At 42.9% G+C, this 18749-nt stretch overlaps 1 protein-coding gene across 1 annotated transcript in view; it reads right to left on the bottom strand.

The window, feature by feature from the left end:
* Positions 1 to 10883: 10883 nt before the first annotated feature.
* Positions 10884 to 18749, bottom strand: part of si:dkey-91i10.2 (uncharacterized protein LOC555224 homolog) — a 38375-nt gene continuing 30509 nt past the window's right edge. Inside the window, exons 5-6 of the mRNA XM_060827731.1 lie at positions 16284 to 16429; positions 10884 to 11697 (exon numbers count right to left, since the gene is read on the bottom strand). Coding sequence (XP_060683714.1) covers positions 10884 to 11697; positions 16284 to 16429 — 960 coding nt within the window. The remainder of the gene's footprint in view (positions 11698 to 16283; positions 16430 to 18749) is intronic.

Below are 18749 nucleotides of genomic sequence, written 5' to 3'. Positions count from 1 at the left end.
CTCTGGAGGTTCATTCCTTACACAAACCACTCTGTGTAATAAGCTGCCTGTCATGTCTTTTTCTAAACCTTTCTCTTCTCACCTTAAAAATATGCCTTCTAGTCTTGAAATCTTGCCCCCTCACGAAAAGACATCTGCCATTCATCTTATCTATGCCCCTCATGATTTTATAAACATCTATAAGGTCACCCCTCAACTTCCAATGCTTCAGGGAAACAAGTCTCCTTGTAATTCAAACCTTCCATTCTCAACAACATCGTAGTAAATCTTTTCTGAACTTAATGATATCCTTCCTATGACAGAGTGACCACCTAATTAATTAACAGCAATATCATGAGAATATGATGACTTTCCTAGTTTCCCTTCAAACATATGGAATATGTCTTCCATTGCTGGTCACTATCCTAGAGTTGCAATTGACCATTACTATCAAAAACTCCAGTGACTCAAGAAGCTTGGCAAAACAGTTTGTGTTCTGTCTGAGGGCAAGAGTTGTGAGGTTTTCAATTCGACAGCAGTGAAGCAGATCCTCCCAACCTCCCCAGCCTCACTGAGTTGTCCCCATGTAAGAGCCTCACTCAGCTCTATTCTGTGTTGTACCCCCATCACCATTCAGTCCAGAGGAAAAGGTTGGCCAGACTCAGAGATTGGGCGGCCAAGGGTAGTTTGATGTATTGTTGGAGGTTTGATTTCCTACCTTCAACTTCCCCATCTCAACCCTTTTGCTGTTGGTTGTTAAACACATCATCATGGAGACTAAGCCATTCTGTCATCAAGTTACAAGCGAATGAACTCCTCATTGCCTGATTGAATAACCTTTGACAAATATCCCTTCTAATAGAGGTGGCACAGTGGCCCAGTGGTTAGCACTGCTGCCTCACAGCAGCAGGGAGCCAGGTTCGATTCCAACCTTGTGTGGCATTCCGTGTGGAGTTTGCACATTCTCCCTGTGTCTGTGTAGGTTTCCTCTGGGTGCTCTGGTTTCCTCCCACAGTCCAAAGATGTGCAGGCCTGGTGAATTGGCCATGCTAAACTGTCCACAGTGTTAGGTGCATTAGTTGGGGGTAAATATAGAGTAGGGGAATGGGTCTCAGTGGGTTACGCTTTGGAGGGTTGCTGTGGCCTTGTTCTGTCGAAGGTCCTGTTTCCATACTGTAGGGAATCTAATCTAATATTTGGTTGCTGTGTGAGTACTATTTAAATGCACGGATCTTTTAAATTTTATTATACGTGTCTTAAAGGCAACACTGTGTGGGCATACAGTTTAAAGGGGACACAGTTACTTGATAGTTACTTGAGTCTTTTTTGTTTCCGATATTTTTATAAACAATTAAGAGAATTTGTTCGAGGAGATTTTGTTTGCAGAATCATAGATTGGTAGTGGCATAGAAAGAGGTCATTTGTGTCAGTTCTGGCCCTCTGAGGCACAACTCATGAAGTGCCTTTCTCTTGCTTTCTTCCTATAGCCTTGCACATTCTCCCTCTTCAGACCACAATTCAGTCCCCTTTGAAAGCCTTGACTGAATCTGCCTCCATTATTTTGACAGTACGAACTCAATGGACCGAGATGCCTCTTCTATACTGTATGTGATGATGCTTCTCCTTTAACAAGGTTATGTTGTCCTTGTTTCTTTTTTCAGAGAGATTGTAAAGACTCCAGTTCAATGGTGTCCAGGGTTGAAGGTTTTTAGGGTCAATTTGATTATAGCTAACAGATACTGCCTCAGGCAAAAGACTATCAAGTTAAAAAAATCACTTGTACAATGAAAGGGGAGTAGCCAGTTCTCCCAGCTCAGCTTTTCTCTGGTTTGGTTTGGTTTTATCAGTCAGTCAGTTTTGAGGCTGCTGGTCCAAGAAACAGCTCCATGGAAGAAGATGTTGCATGCTGAATCTCTCTGCTACCTCTCTCACATCTCTCTCATAGTAGGCCTTGTGTTTGATTTTCTCTCTTTTGCCAAGGGATGTTTACATAGAACATAGAAAAATACAGCGCAGTACAGGCCTTTCGACCCTCGATGTTGCGCCGACCGAAGCCTACCTAACCTACACTAGCCCAATAACCTCCATATGCTTATCCAATGCCCGCTTAAAAGACCATAAAGAGGGAGAGTCCACCACTGCTACTGGCAGGGCATTCCATGAACTCACAACCCGCTGAGTATAGAATCTACCCCTAACATCTGTCCTATACCTACCACCCCTTAATTTAAAGCTATGCCCCCTCGTAATAGCTGACTCCATACGTGGAAAAAGGTTCTCATGGTCAACCCTATCTAAACCCCTAATCATCTTGTACACCTCTATCAAATCTCCCCTAAACCTTCTTTTCTCCAATAAGAACAGCCCCAAGTGCCTCAGCCTTTCCTCATACGATCTTCCTACCATGCCAGGCAACATCCTGGTAAAACTCCTCTGCACCTGTTCCAGTGCCTCCACGTCCTTCCTATAGTATGGCGACCAAAACTGCACACAATACTCCAGATGAGGCCGCACCAGAGTCTTATACAACTGCAACATGACCTCAGGACTCCGGAACTCAATTCCTCTGCCAATAAAGCCCAGTACGCCATATGCCTTCTTCACAGCACTATTTACCTGGGTGGCAACTTTCAGAGATCTGTGTACATGGACACCAACATCCCTCTGCTCATCCACACTTCCAAGTAGCCTACCATTAGCCCAGTAATCCATCTTCTTGTTATTCCTTATGAGGATTGTTGTAAGTATTTGGAACAGCATTATTAAGTTGGGATAATCTGTTGGGTTTTCAAATAGGTTAAGTTATTCTGTATTCTGTTCCCTTTTGTTTGTGTTTCATTCAGTAATCTTGCAAATAAATTCTGTTTTGTTTAAAACTAAGTGGTTGGGCCAGCTGCATCACTCCTGAAATATCCACTCCACACCTGCTTAAAACAACGAGCAAAGTTAGGGTCTGGGACACTTTCTAGAAATGTTTTGGGGGGGGTCTGGCCTGGTCCTTAACAGATGAGGGGCTCGTCCAGTATTTGTTCTATAGTTCCAATTTGGGATTAGGGTGGTTGGACTCAAAGGCAGCGAGTGACAGGTGTTAGTGTCTTTTGTTCTGAGTGTTGAGTTTGGTTGGTTTAAACAGTGGTTGGGAGAGCAATGGCTCTTTCAGTCACTAAGGGTGTTCTGGGGGTGGAAGAAGTGACTTTAGGGGTTTTACAAAAGGTAAGTAAAACCGTCAGAATCCTTAGAGATGCTCTCAAGTTCAACTGAAAATGAAGCAGCTTGAGTTAGAAATGAAAGAAAAGGGAAAAAGAAATTAAACTGTTCGAATTAGGATTAAAAGCAGAGGAAAGAGAAAATGAACCATTCACTTGAGCAGAAGAAGAAGAGAAAGAAAAAGAGTAGAGAAAGAAAAAGAGAAAGAAAGGAAAGGAAGAAAGAGAGGAAGTTTGATCTTCAGAAATTGGCACTTAGACAGGAAACTCAGCTTAAAAGGATGGAGATGAAGGCTGAAGTGAGGAAGAGAGTGAGGATGAGCAAACCCATGGTAGCCAAAGGCCTGGTGAGGATGTTTAAATATAAGCATTGCCTAAATTTGATGGAGAAGGATGTGGAAGCCATTTTCATCTCATTTGAAAAGGTGGCTAAACAAATGCAGTGGCCAGTGATCATGTGGGTTTTGTTGATCCACACAAAACTTGTAGGTAGATCTAGTGAGGTATTTGTACATGGGCAGTATGAGGAAGTGAGGAAAGCCATCTTAAGTGCATATGAGCTTGTGCCAAAAACCTACAGAGAATGTTTCAGGAGGGACCTTGTCAAATCTTAAGTTTAAAAGGACCTAACAAAGTAATTTGGATAGATGGATAAAGGCATTAAAAATAGAGCAAACCTATGGCGCTCTGAGAGAGACAATTATTTTGGAGGAGTTCAAAGATTCACTTCCTGGTGTACTGAGAATTCATGTGGAAGAGCAGAGTTAAAATGGTAAGTTTAGCAGATGGAATGATTGACAATTATGAATTGGTCCGTAAATCAAAGTTTGGCTTTCTATCCGTGAGGGATAGAAATTGAGTAAAAGAGAAATCTTCGCATGGAAAGGGAAGGCTAGGTCTCGGTGAAAATCATAATGTTAACTTACCGCAGGGTAAAAAAGAAACACTTGAAGGGGAAAGAGAAGTTAAAAAGCTCTGGTATTTTCATTGCAATGAAGTAGGCCACATGAAATCACAGTGTTGGTGGGTAGGGAAAAGCACTAGGATGCCAGATGTAGGAAAACAGGATAAGCCAGTGAATTTTATTGGAGTGGTAATGGGAAGCTTAGTGGAGGCTAGAAAGTTGCACCAGAATGTACAAGCCAGTCAGAGGTTGGTTAAGGAGGTTCCAGATCTTCTTAAATCATATACCTGCCAAGGTAATGTTTACTCGCATAGGCCAGGAGCAGCAGGTAAAGAGGTTACAATATTAAGTGGTACAGGATCCTCTCAATCTTTGATGTTGAAAGATGAAGAGATATGTACCTCTGAAGGACAATTTTCCTGAAAAGGTTGCTAGTAATGGGAATTCACAATGAGACAATAAGCACCAATTATGTAGAGCAAGGTTAGATTGTCCAGTGAAGAATGGAGGAGTTGAGGTATGAGTACTGGACAAACTGTCAGCTCCAGGAATACAATTTGTTCTTGCTAATGATATAGCTGGTTCACAGGTAGGAGTGCTGCCTACTGTGGTTGAAAAGCCAGTGGAAACTCAGGAACCTGATCTATTGCAGGACTCATATCCTGGGACTTTTCCCAACTGTGTGTGATAACGAGGTTACAATGTCACCATTTGAAATCAGAGAGATCAAAAAGTATAGATAAAAAAGTTGACATGTAATTAGCAGAGACCCTGTTTGATCAGATGGTTGAACAAACCAGAAGCAGGTAGATGACAAAGCAGACATCATTAGCTCAAATAAATTAACTGAAGATGAACATTTAAAGCAATTGTATCAAAAGGCATACTTGGAAAAAGAATCCGAATGTATCCCTGAATGCTACTATCTTAAAATTGATGCCTTAGTGAGGAAATGGAGACCATTGTATATTCAGGGAGATGAGAAATGGGCAGAAGTTCATCAAGTCGTATTGCCAGAGGGTTACAGAAAGGACATGTTGTGAGTGGTGCATGAACTACCAGTAGGGGGTCATTTAGGGGTAAGAAAAACCCAAGCTAAAATACAAATACATTTTTTTTACTGGCCTGGACTTCACAAGGATGTAGTTGAATTTTGCCAGACATGTCATACATATCAGATAATTGGAAAATCACAACTAGTAATAAAACCCGCACCTTTAATATTTATTCCTGCATTTGAGGAACCTTTTGAGTTGGTTGCTGTTTTGACAACTATTTGAATTTAACCAATGAGTTTGAATTAACCCCAAACCCAATTGAGTTTAAATTTATTGTTTTGTCAACATCAAACCAATCAGACAATCTGATGTTGGAGATATAAAAATGGCTGGCAGTTTGAAAATCAGACAGAGCAACTGCTATCGAAAGGGACCCAAGAGATTAGGAAACATTCCCTATCAAAGGTACCTTTTAATCATCTTCTCAGTAAAAAGAAAGATGATGACCCAGGGAGATTTTCAGCCAGAAAAGACAGATACTGAAATGACAGCTGCTGCTAAATGGTTTAGAAATTAAGTTGATTTAATTTTAATTAGTGTTTTATTGGAACAGAATATTAGATTAGATTAGATTACTTACAGTGTGGAAATAGGCCCTTCGGCCCAACAAGTCCACACCGACCCACCGAAGCGTGACCCACCCATACCCCTACATTTACCCCCTACCTAACACTACGGACAATTTAACGTGGTCAATTCACCTGACCCGTACATCTTTGGACTGTGGGAGGAAACCGGAGCACCTGGAGGAAACCCACGCAGACACGGGAGTTGGAGGCAGGTAATAAGTAGTTAAGAGAAAGGGGGTTTAGAGTTGTCAATAATTGTTGTTTAATGTTCACTTTTAGAGTTAAAGAATAAATTTATATTAATTTATTTTAATAGTGGAATTTGGGAGGTCTCTATCACTCTTATTTTAATAGATTATGAGGTGAGGTGAGCTTTTCAGGATGTTTGGTTTAATTAACAGATGGGTTCACTGCCATATCTTCACATTATCAAGTTGAAAGGAAATTGAGTGAGGTGAACGATTTGATAAGGATTCCAGACAGAAATAAATCTCAGAAGAGTTTGTCATGTGAATATGCTCAAAAGGAATTTTGACAGGGAAGGAAAGCAAAGGAAGTCTGCGTTATTGATTACAACACAGAGTGAAGAACCAAGTTAAGAGGATTTTGAATTAGACATGCCACAAATTAAATTGGACAATAAAGATGTTGTCAAAACTTGCGATAAATTATTGAGTTACCTTCCAGAGGAAAATCGAAATGACCTGGAAGAGTTACTACTATCACATGGGGAGATATGTGGAAATAAGCTCGGAAGTACTAATCTGACTATGCATGCTGTAGATATTGGAGATGCTGTTCCGATTAAGTAACATCCTTATAGGCATAACCCTCTAAAGTTGGCACAGGTTCAGAATGAGATTGAATGCATGCTCCAAGATGGCATAATCGAAGTGAGTTATAGTGACTGGAGCTCACCCATAGTCATGATGCCAAAACCAGATGATACCCAATGGTGATGTGGATATCGCAAAGTCAATGCCATTACAAAGTCTGATGCATGTCCGATTCCATGTTTGGAGGACTGTGTTGAAAAGTGGGACAAGTATCTTATGTTTCTCAGTTGGACTTGCTCAGAGCATACTGGCAGGTACCTTTGTCCGAAAGAGCGAAGATGATTTCGGTTTTCAGAATGCTGAATGAACTTATTAGTTTAAAGTCATGCCATTTGGTATGAAAAATGCACCAGCCACATTTCACAGACTGACCAATAAGATATTTTCCGGATTATGCAATTGTATAATTGATATTGATGATCTGGTGAATTTTAGTCACAAATGGAAGAAACATTTGCAACACTTAACAGAATTGTTTGACAAACTTTGGGAGGCAGGCTTGGTGATAAACCTGGTTAAAAGTGAACTTGCCAAAGCACAAGTCACTTTCCTGGGCCATGTTACTGGACACGGACAAATGGCCCCACGGGATGCAAAAACAAAGGTAATTGGAGAGTTTCCCATATCAACGAAAGGAGCAGTAGTATGGTTCCTGGGATTGCGTGGATTTCATTGAAAATTCGTGCCAAATTTTAGCAGTCTGGCTGCTCCACCAAATTGCTAAAGAAAGGTAAGAAGTTTCAGTGGACAGCGAATTATCAGAAGGCATTGACATCCTGAAAGCTGTGTAAACTATTGCCCCAGTGTTAGCCACGCCTAATAACGCAAAGCCATTCAAGGTGTCTACCGATGCAAGTGATGTGGGTGTTGGTACTGTGCTCTTTAGATTAGATTAGACGTACAGTGTGGAAACAGGCCCTTCGGCCCAACAAGTCCACACCGACCCGCCGAAGCGCAACCCACCCATACCCCTACATTTACCCCTTACCTAACACTACGGGCAATTTAGCACGGCCAATTCACCTGACCCGCACATCTTTGGACTGTGGGAGGAAACCGGAGCACCCGGAGGAAACCCACGCAGACACGGGGAGAACGTGCAAACTCCACACAGTCAACCTTGCAGGAAGATGACGAGAAGATAGAAAGGCCTATCGGTTACTTCTCCAGGAAGGTGAACATCCATCAGCAGAAATATTCGACTGTTAAGAAGAAGAGTTTGAGCTTGGTGTTGGCGTCACAACATTTCAATGTTTATGTGACCAGTAATGTATCTGAGACAATAATATACATTGATCATAAACCATTGAAGTTTGTGGAGAAATTTAAGGACAAAAATTCCAGACTGTTTAGATGGAGCTTATTGTTACAGCCAATCAATTTGAAAATTGTGCATGAGGCAGGACGAGAAAATGTGATTGCTGATGCATTGTTGAGATTTGAATGAGAAATGGAGGCATTCAATGGCAGGAGTAAAACACACCGGGACAAAATGTAGTGGTGAATGTTTGCATGATTATTGTCAACAGTTGAAAAATGTGGTGCTGGAAAAACACAGCAGGCCAGGCAATATCCGAGGAGCAGGAGAATCGACGTTTCGGGCATAAGCCCTTCTTCAGGAATCAACTCTGGTACTCCAGCATCTGCAGTCCTCACTTTCTCCTACATGATTATTGTCAATGTAATGTATATAGGTATTGTCGTGTACAAACAATTTAGCATTAAGGGGTTTTAAAATGAAGGCAAGCTTGGATATTGATGGTTCGTTTTTTAAATGGGGGGAGGTGTGGTGATGCTTTCACAAGGTTATGGTGTTCTTGGTTTTTTTTCAGAATGGTTGTACAGACACAGGTGCTGGGGTGTCCAGGTTTGAAGGGTTTTAGGGCCAATTTGATTATAGCTAACAGATACTGCCTCAGAAAAAAGGCTTTCAAGTTTTAGAAAACAATCCCTTACACAATGAAAGGGGAGTGGCCAGTTCTCCCAGCACAGCTTCACTCTGGTGTGGTTTGGTTTGAGAAGTCAGTCAGTTTTGAGGCTGCTGGTCCGAGACACAGCTCCATGGAAGAAGGTGTGCCACGCTGAATCTCTCTGCCATCTCTCTCTCTCCTGGAAGACCCTGTGTTTGATTTTATCTTTTGTGCCAAGGGATGTTTATGGGGATTGTTGCAAGTATCTGGAACAGCATCATTAAGTTGGGATAATCTGTTGGGTTTTCGGATAGGTTATATTATTATATATTCTGTTCTCTTTTATTTGCGTTTCATTCGGTAATCTTGCAAATAAATTCTGTTTTGTTTAAAACTTAGTGCTTGGGCCAGCTGCATCACTCCTTGAATATCCACTTACACCTGCTTAAAACAACTAACATAGTTAGGGTGCAGGTTACTTCCTTGAAATGTTTTGAGGGGCTTTGGCCTGGTCCATAACATGTATGATTCTATAATTCTCTGGCTCCCTCAGAATACACATTCCAGATCCTAATCACCCTCCGTGTGAAACTGTTTCTGCTAATATCCACTAATTTATTAAAATGGGTGCCCTCTAATTCTGGATCCTTACACTATTGGAAACAGTTTATCCTGATCTACACTGTTTGGATCTCTCATGATTTTGAACACCTCAATCAAATCCACTTCCGACCTGCTCCAAGAAAAACAGTCTTAACTTCTCAAATCCATATTCATCGCTGAAGTTTCTCACCTTTCAAACTGTTCTCATGATTCGTTGCTGCACTCTCTCTAGTGTCTTGTTATCCTTCCTGAAGTGTGGTGCCCAGAAATGGACACAATAGTCCAACAGAGGCCGAGCCAGTGTTTTCTCCCAGAGTTAATACAAAAACAAAATACTGCAGATGCTGGAAAGCTGAACATTGTAAAAAATGGTCACCTCAACCCGCAAGGTAGAGCCAGATTCTCTGCTGCATGTTCTTTACATAGCTTCCTTTTTTTTGCACTCTATACCCCTGTTGACAAGGCCAAACATGTCTTATGCTTTATTAACCATGATCTTAACCTTCAATGACTTATACACATATACCCCCAGGTTCCTATGTTTTAGATTCCCATGTCTCTACATTGTTCTAACTGAAATGAATCACTTCATACTTTTCCAAATTGAACTTAATCTACCACTTCATTACCCATTCCACCAACCTGTCTGCACCTTTTCGAAGTTCTACACTGCCTTATTTACAATTCACAATACTTAACAAGTTCTGTATTGTCGATTAACTTTGAAACTGTGTCCCATACTCCAAAAGCTAGGTTATTGATATATTAGGAGCACTGACCCTTGGGGAAGTGCACTCAAAACCTTCATCCAGCCCAAAGAACATCCATGAATCATTACTCTCTGTTTCATGTCATTTGGCCAATTTCATATCCATGTTGCTACTGTCCCTCTTAGTGCATAAGCGCTAATCTTCCTGCTAGGTCTGTTACATGACACTGTATCTGATATTTTGGAGAAGTCTATATGCAGCATTGACTTCTGGCCACCAAGACATCTTGGCCGGGCTCAGGCTGACCATTCGGAGCATGTGCATGGTCTGGAAGTTTAAACGACTGACAGTGAGGAAACAGGCCATTTGGCCCAACAAGTCCACACCAACCCTCCGAAAAATAACCCACCCAGGCCCATTCCCCTACCCTATATTTACCCCTGACTAATTCACCTCACACTATGGGCAAATTACCATGGCCAATTCACTTGACCTGCATATCTTTGGATTATGAGAAGAAACCAGAGCAGCCGGAGAAAACCCACGCAGACATGGGGAGAATGTGCAAACTCCACATAGACAGTCACCCGAGGCTGGAATCGAACCCAGGTTCCTGGTGCAGTGAGGCAGTAGTGCTAACCACTGAGCCACTGTGCTGCCTTCAACTTGATGACCCACTTCCCTTCTTGGCCCACTTCGTTGCCCTCATTAACCCTTCCTTATCAAAAAAATACCAGTGAGTTACTTAAACACAATTTTTTGTTAATTAATCATGCTGACTTCAATTACTTAAGCTGCATTTCCCCAGGTATTTCTGAATGTTTTGTCCCAAATTATTGTTCCTATGGTTTAATGCCCCAATGATTTTGCCCTCTTGCTGCACAGTACTGTCGATGAGATTAACCTTCAATCCCTGGGAAACCTGGACGTTGGCAACTCTATCCAGAAGGACAGGTTTTAATGCCCTCCCTTATATATTCCTCCCAAACCACACCTCCCTTCCCCGACCGCTTCTGTCCCACTTAGTATCCATTCCCGTAATGACGTTGCTTTATTTGAGAGGGGAGGGAATGGGGTTGGCAAGATGGACCCCATTTCACTCTGGGGCTCAGGACCGGCTGTAAGTCGCATTAATCATGATGTTGGGGAGTGCATTACGTCTTTTACGCCAGGAGCCCAGATCCTGTGAGTAGCGCTTGATCAGCCTGAACCAGTGCCGGGTCCGGTGCTTGTCGGTGTCGCGGAAGACGAATGCCTCCTTTCGGATGTCCAGCAGCTCAAACGTGTCATCACAGTCTGGGTCCGAGGACACCACGCAGTGGCTGAGGTGGATGGGGCGGCGGAACAGGGAGAACTTGCCACCACTCTTGTCCCTGATCAGTACCAGCGCGGCGTCCCGTACAGGCGGATCCCACCCGCTCCCAGCCACCGTGCCATCTTGGCTGGGCTCTGGCTCCCGGCCCACGTTGACCATCAGGAGCACGTGAAGGGTCTGGAACTTGAGTGACCTGCTTCCCTTCTTGGCCCACTGGCCGTCGCTGGGCTGAGAGGACTGGAGCACACCCTCCATCGGGAAGCGGGTATCCTCCCTCGGCCAGCCCAGAGCCTTGATGGCGATCTCCCTCATCTCAATGTTGACCACCTCCCGGTTACGCCGGCTGTCCCGGCGGAAGGAGCGCAGCGACCAGGGTGGGGCAGCCTCCTGCTTGGTCTTCATGTTGATGTGCTCCAGGTGGGACTCCACCCTGCTCTTTGCCTCCCGCAGGCTGCAGTGGTCTGGGTGGTACTCTGGCGTGGAGTTACTGATCCGACTAAGGAGGAGTGGGTACTTGGTGACCCGTTGCAGTGGAGCCATCAGGAATGACCGCAGATTCATCCGGCGCAGGGCGGTGTTGTCATTCTGCGACACGTCAAGGAAGATCCTGGAAGTAAGTCAAAGAATACTTGGTTAATGGTGAGAGCAAATTGCTTCAAGATCTTTGACTGGCATGAGAAGCAGTCCAGAGAAAGTTTTCACTAGCCTAGTATTGGATGTGGAGGCACTTTCTTATGAGGGAAGGTTGGGTAAGTTTTGTTTGTACTCAGTGGATTGTGGAAGCATGAGAGGTGAGTGACCTGATTGAAAAATATAAAATTTTTAGGGAACTTGACAGGGTAGATGCTGAAATGTTGCTTTTCCTTGTGGGTATGTCTAGGTCCAGGAGGCATGACCTCACAGTAAAGATCCGGACATTTAAGACGAGGATATTTTTCTCTGAGGGTTGAGAATCCGTGGAATTCTTTACCACGCAAGGCTATCAAGGTTGTCTATATTCAAGGCTGAGAAATACGGACGTGTAATCAGTAAGGGAATCAAGGGTTTTGGGGAAAGGGCAAGAAAGTGGAATTGAACATTATCAAATCTGATCTCATTGAACAGCTTACTTCTACTCTTACATCTTACAGACTTAGTATTGCAAGTCACTAACTTGCGTAATCAATATACTGACGTAGAAGAAAGTGAGGACTGCAGATGCTGGAGATCAGAGTCTAGAGTGTGGTGCTGGAAAAGTGCAGCAGGTCAGGCAGCATCCATGAGTCCCACCTGGAGCACATCAACATGAAGACCAGGCAGCAGTCCTGGTGAAGGGCTTATGCCTGAAACATCGATTCTCCTGCTCCTCGGATGCTGTCTGACCTGCTGTACTTTTCCAGCACCACCATCTGAACTCAATATACTGACCACCATAACAACTATTCTGATGGCTTGCCACCTGAAAGTTTTTCTAGACTTGAGTTTGAAGGATTACAAAGGTACCTGGATTTATTTTCAAGGATAAAAGTAAGAAATATTGGCAGTGATTCCACATAATTGCTATTCCTGGTTGCTTGAACTCACTTCAGAGAGAACAGCATGGAAACAGGCCCTTCGGTCCAACACATTGATGACGACCGGATATTCTAAACTAATCTAGTCCCGTTTGCCAGGATTTAGAGGCCCATATCCCTCTAAATCCTTCCTATTCACATGCCCATTCAGATGCCTTTTAAAATGTTGCAATTGTACCAGCCTCCATCACTTCCTCTGGCAGCTCATTCCATACCACCCTCTACATAAAAAAAGGTCCCCATTAGGTCCCTTTTAAATATTTTCCCTCTCACCTTAAAACTATGCCTTCTCATTTTGGACTCCCCTACCTTGGGAAAAATGCTTTGGCAATTCACCTGAGCCATGCCCCTCATGATTTTATAAACTTCTAGAAGATCACCTTCAGCCTCTGACGCTCCAGGGAAAACAGCCCCAGCCTATTCAGCCTCTCCCTATAGCTCATAATCTCCAACCCTGGCAATATCCTTGTAAATCTTTCCTGCATCCTTTCAATTTTAACATCTTTCTTATAGCAGGGAGACCAGAACTGGATGCAATATACGTAAACTTCTTTAACTAGGTTTTACTACTTTTGTCTTTGAACAGTATTTTGTTGGATTTGGAGTTGTGTTCACATTTCAGATGAGAGAGGCCTGTTACAAAACAAGCTGCTCATGTCTCTAATTTCTGTTATGAAATGAATATGGAAACTGCTTATCTTTTTGAAGACTGACTAGAAGACTTCTAGAGACTGTGTTTCTTAAGCAATTCGCATCTGCCAATGTCACAGAGACAGCTGGCATCAGTTGGTGACACCGTCTACGTGTGCGAGAAAATCAGACCAACAACTATCTCTGAACATCTCAAACTTATCCTGTTTGCCTTCAAGCACTAAAACTTATTGGACAAAGGTTAATTTCTGCAGAAAAAAATCTTTTTATCCCTTTAACCTGTTGTTTCTTTTATTCTGTTGTGGAGTATGGCTGTTGCTAGCTGGGTCAGTATTTATTCCTCTCAATGCCCTAAAGAAGGTGATGAACTGTCTCTTTGAACTGCTGCACTATATTTGACGTTAGTACCACCACAACATTGTTAGGGAAGATGTTCAGGATTTTGATCCAGAGACACTGAAGACACAGTGATATATTTACAAGTTTGGATGGGAGCGTGCAGATGGTGGTATTCCCATGTATCTGCTACATACGATGGCACAGTGGTTAGCACTGCTGCCTCACAGCTCCAGGGTCCCAGGTTCAATTCCCACCTCAGGCAACAGTCTGTGTGGAGTTTGCACATTCTCCCTGTGTCTGTGTGGGTTTCCTCCAGGTGCTCCAGTTTCTTCCCACAGTCTAAAAATGTGCAGGTAAGATGAATTGGCCATGTTAAATTTCTCGTAGTGTTAGGGGAATGTGTCTAGGTGGGTTGCTCTTCGGAGGGTTGGTGTGGACTTGTTGGGCCAAAGGGCCTGTTTCCACACTGTAAGTAATCTAATTCAAATTCATAAATCCTTGTAGATGACAATAATCGTGAGAAAGGAAAGTCACACTATCACAATAGTCTTACCAGACCATAGGGGTTGCTCACTCGTTAGAGAGAAGTGACTGGTGGTGACTTAACCTGAGGGTCACCAGACCTCAGCTGAGGGAAGAGGTTGAGAAGGAGAATCCTCCATGGTAACGGGAATTGAACCCATGCTGTTGACATCACTCTGTAAACCAACAATCTAGCCAACTGAGCTAAACTGAGTCCTGTCAAGAAAGTATTGTTTAGGGAGTATTGAATTTCTGCAGTGCATCTTGTTGATGGTATACTCCTGTTTTATAAAAATCAAACAATCTCAGATGTAAATGATCAATTGACCCAGCGTCAGTTGTCATTTGCAGAAGACAGTTCTAAATTTCTATCAACCTTTGTATGAAGAATTCTTCCCTAATTTCACTTCTGAGAGGTATGGCTCTAATTCTTTCTCCAAACTCCCCAACTAAATAAGAACTCTGAATAAGGGTCAAAGAATGAGTTGCTCCATGGTTCAATTTTCTTGTGAACTTTTCTCAGCTTCGTCCTCTCCTGTCTCTCTTCCATATGTAACTTACTACACTAGGCAGTGAGTTGTGTTATCACCAGGATGGGAGGAGTGCACCATTTTACTCGAGTTCCCTTACTCTGCAGGTCACAAAACCAATTTAATTTTGTTTTACCCAATTTTTGATATGACAAGTCGTTTGCTTTGTCTACTATTTAAATAAAGATTAATCAGCACTAAATTATTAATTTGTTATAATATAGGGCTTATTGAAAGGAAGTGCAAAACTGAATAACACACTCAAGTTTATTATATGGAAATATAAATATTTAAACTCTAAATAGACACACACACACACACACTCACTCTACAACTCTAGCATTTACCAACAATGTGGAAAATTACCATGTATAAAAAAGCTGGACAAATCCAACCAGCTAATCATCAGTAAAGTGATGGAAAAGATCACTAACAGTGCCATCAAGCAGCCTCTGCTCAGCAATAACCTGCTCACTGACACTAACTTTGGGATTTGATTTGATTTGATTTATTATTGTCATCAAATGTACTGTGATACAGTGAAAAGTATTGTTTTGCCTGCCAGCCAGACAAATCATACCTTGTATGAATACATCAGGATAAGAGAACAGAATGCAGAATATAGTGTTACAGCCACAGAGAAAGAGTGGGAAAGATCAACTTTCAGATACGAGAGGTCCACTCACAAATCTGATAATAGCCAGGAAGAAGCTGTTCTTGAATCTCACAAGGCTACTTAACTCCTGAACCCAGTATAGTCTTAGTTCAAACACAGACAGAAGAGCTGAATTCCAGAGGTGAGGTGAGGTGAGAGTACACACTGCTGCTACTGAGTATGGTGGTGGAAGGAGTTAATATTTGGGGATGTGGTGCCATTCAAGTGGGCTGGTTTACCCTGGATGGTGTCATGCTTCTTGAGTATTGTTGCAGCTGCACCCATCCAGGAGAAAGTGAGGACTGCAGATGCTGGAGATCAGAGCTGAAAATGTGTTGCTGGAAAAGCGCAGCAGGTCAGGCAGCACCCAAAGAGCAGGAGAATCGACGTTTCGGGCATGAGACATGAGCTCTTCTACAGGAATGTGAAGAAGGGCTCATGCCCGAAACGTTGATTCTCCTGCTCTTTGGATGCTGCCTGACCTGCTGCGCTTTTTCAGCAACACATTTTCAGCTGCACCCATCCAGGCTAATGAGGAGTAATTCATCAGACTTCCCTGTGTCTTGTAGATGGCGTACAGGTTTTGATCCCTTCCATCACTTTACTGAACTCTGAGTAAGGGTCAAAGAATGAGTTGCTCCATGGTTAAATTTTCTTGTGAACATTTCTCAGCTTCGTCCTCTCCTGTCTCTCTTACTGCACTAGTCAGTGAGTTGTTTATGTGTGTGTGTGTGTCTGGGGCTATTTAGAGGATTAAATATTTATATTTCCGTATAGTAAACTGAGTGTGTTAATTGTGTGAGTAAAAGGCAATGAGGTGTTCAACCATCCATTATTGTGGTAAATGGTGGACAGTCCCGATGGGCTGAATGGCCTACTCTGCTCCTATGCTTCTCTGTGATTTATGGTTCTACAAATTGTGAAGAGGTTTGGTGATTTTTACCTGAGGAGTTCCTTCTCTTTCTCCAGTGTGTTCAGCATGTTGATGGAGGTAGACTGATGGATGCAGTATGTCTGAAATGCTGGCAGCATGTTGACAAACTCAAGGAACATTTCGCCAATGCACACGGTTAAAAAGTCCTCATCGTCCTGGCAACATATTCAAAAGAAAGAACAGTAAGAAGACAATGACAACCGGCATTGATAGAGTGCCGTTATCGCGGTCAAATGTCTGACAACTTTTTGCGTAACCACTTCAACAAAAATCTGACACCAAGCCACAGGATCGCCTTGGTCAGAAAAGTTGGTTTTATGAAGCATCTAAAAGGACAGGTGATATGTGGAGAGATTTGGGAAGGAGATTCTAGAGCTTCAGGCCTCAGTATCCGAGGGCGTCATCAATGATTGGGCAGTCAAATTTGTTAAGCCCGGAAGTCCAGTACTTGAGGAGCGCAGATATTCCAGAAGATTGGAGGCAGAAAGGATAGTGAGGCCACAGAGGGAATTAAAAACAAGTGGTAGAATACTAAAGCTGTTTTTTTGCAATCTTCTTCCTGACCTCTCCGCCCCACCCCCTCTCCGGCCTATCACCCTCACCTTGACCTCCTTCCACCTATCGCATCTCCAACGCCCCTCCCCCAAGTCCCTCCTCCCTACCTTTTATCTTAGCCTGCTGGACACACTTTCCTCATTCCTGAAGAAGGGCTTATGTCCAAAACATCGATTCTCCTGCTCTTTGGATGCTGCCTGACCTGCTGTGCTTTTCCGGCAATACATTTTCAGCTGTTTTTTTGAATGTTTGAGCAGGACTTAGCACAACTAAGGACAAAGACCACAGTGACTGGATTGCGAGTGCAAGGTATAATAATATTGTTTGACCTTTTCATTTCTATCCTTCCTCTCCTGAACTTGCTGATGAACACTGACATACAATTTCCACACTCTCCCATGATCTCTAAAAGTGACTCTTGTTCACTTGACAGCCTTTGTAGTGAAAGTCCTCAGGCTCTGAATCAATCAAGGCTATGGCCTCTTTTTTGTGTGTGCCCACCCAGGCAATGCTACCCAACAGGATTCTCTGTGGGGTATTTTGTCCACCTAGCTTGGAGATCGTCATGATACTTAATAGGATAACCCCATTCCACTGTTCACATCAGCCAAATCTGTAAAAATGAGAGATCTTTTTTGTACAGTTCAGCATCACACTCAGATTCGTTTCCCTTAAACACTAATCAGCAGCATCCTTGGTATCTTCATAAGATGCTCTTTGATAGGTAAATATTAGTAACTGTTGAGTGTGGAGAATGTGAAACTTCTGGGATTATTGAGAGGAATGTCATGGATGTGTTTTAGGGGAAGCTGGATAAATATCTGATGGAGAATGGAATAGAAGGAACTGCTGTTGTGTTAAATGGAAGGAAGCTCAAGTGGAGCATGTGCACTAGCAGGGACCAGAGAGCTGAATGGCCTGTTTATGTAAACACTGCTGTAAATTATGTGGTAATTGCAGATTAGATAAGGAGAAAGTGTTCCTATTGGTGGAAGGATTGAAAATAAAAGCACACAGAAATTGGATAATTGGTTAAAAAAAAAGTCAATGATGATAAGCCTATAAACGTTTTCACACAGTCAATGGTTAGGGTCTGGAATGCGCTGCCTGAGAATGTAGTGGAGACAGGTCCAGTCGAAACAGTCAAGGGAATTGATTATAATCTGAAAATAATGTGAAGGGTTACGAGGTAAAGGAGAAAGAGTCGAGAGAGTCGTGCTGGGAAAGCACAGCAGGTCAGGCAGTATCCGAGGAGCAAGAAAATCGACGTTTCCAGCATAAGCCCTACGTCATGAATGAGGCTTGTGGGTCGTTGCTGAGAGATAAATGGGAGGGGTTTGGAGTTGGGGGAGAGGTAGCCGGGAAAGTGATAGGTGGATGAAGGTGAGGGAGAAGGTGATAGGTCAGGAAGGGCAGTGATGGAGAGTCTGCTAGAGGACGTGGCGGAAGAGCTTCAGGGCAGAGGAGAGGACTTGGGGGTTGCAGTGAGAGACGGATTCACTGAGATATTTGTAGAGAGAGGAGGAGAACTTCTTCAAGGTAGGCATACTTGAAAGAGGCTTCACAGTAAGGTTGAAATCAACTAGGAGACAGTGAGGGCTGCAGGTGCTGGAGATCAAAGGCAGGATGATGGAATTAGGTTCCTTCAAACGGCCAGCACTATTAAAGCAGGTTGAACGGTCTCCTGTGTTGTAACTATTCTATGATTCTTTGGTTGGAATTTAATCTCTCTGCTATCTATACACGGACAGATAAGATGCAGAGGATAGAATTGAAATTAATATAACTATAGGATTCCTATTTTGAGTGTGGTTAGGGTTTCTTTAAAATTGATCACTGATTTCATTAAGTTACATTTCCTGATCACTCCTTAGGTGCCAATCTCCCCCAGTCACTAGGCAGCGTGAGCAAAGATGGCTC

Source organism: Hemiscyllium ocellatum, chromosome 7, assembly GCF_020745735.1.
Source record: "Hemiscyllium ocellatum isolate sHemOce1 chromosome 7, sHemOce1.pat.X.cur, whole genome shotgun sequence".
NCBI lineage: Eukaryota > Metazoa > Chordata > Chondrichthyes > Orectolobiformes > Hemiscylliidae > Hemiscyllium > Hemiscyllium ocellatum.
The sequence above is the reverse complement of the archived record's forward strand: the minus strand, read 5'-3'. Positions and strand labels throughout refer to the sequence as shown.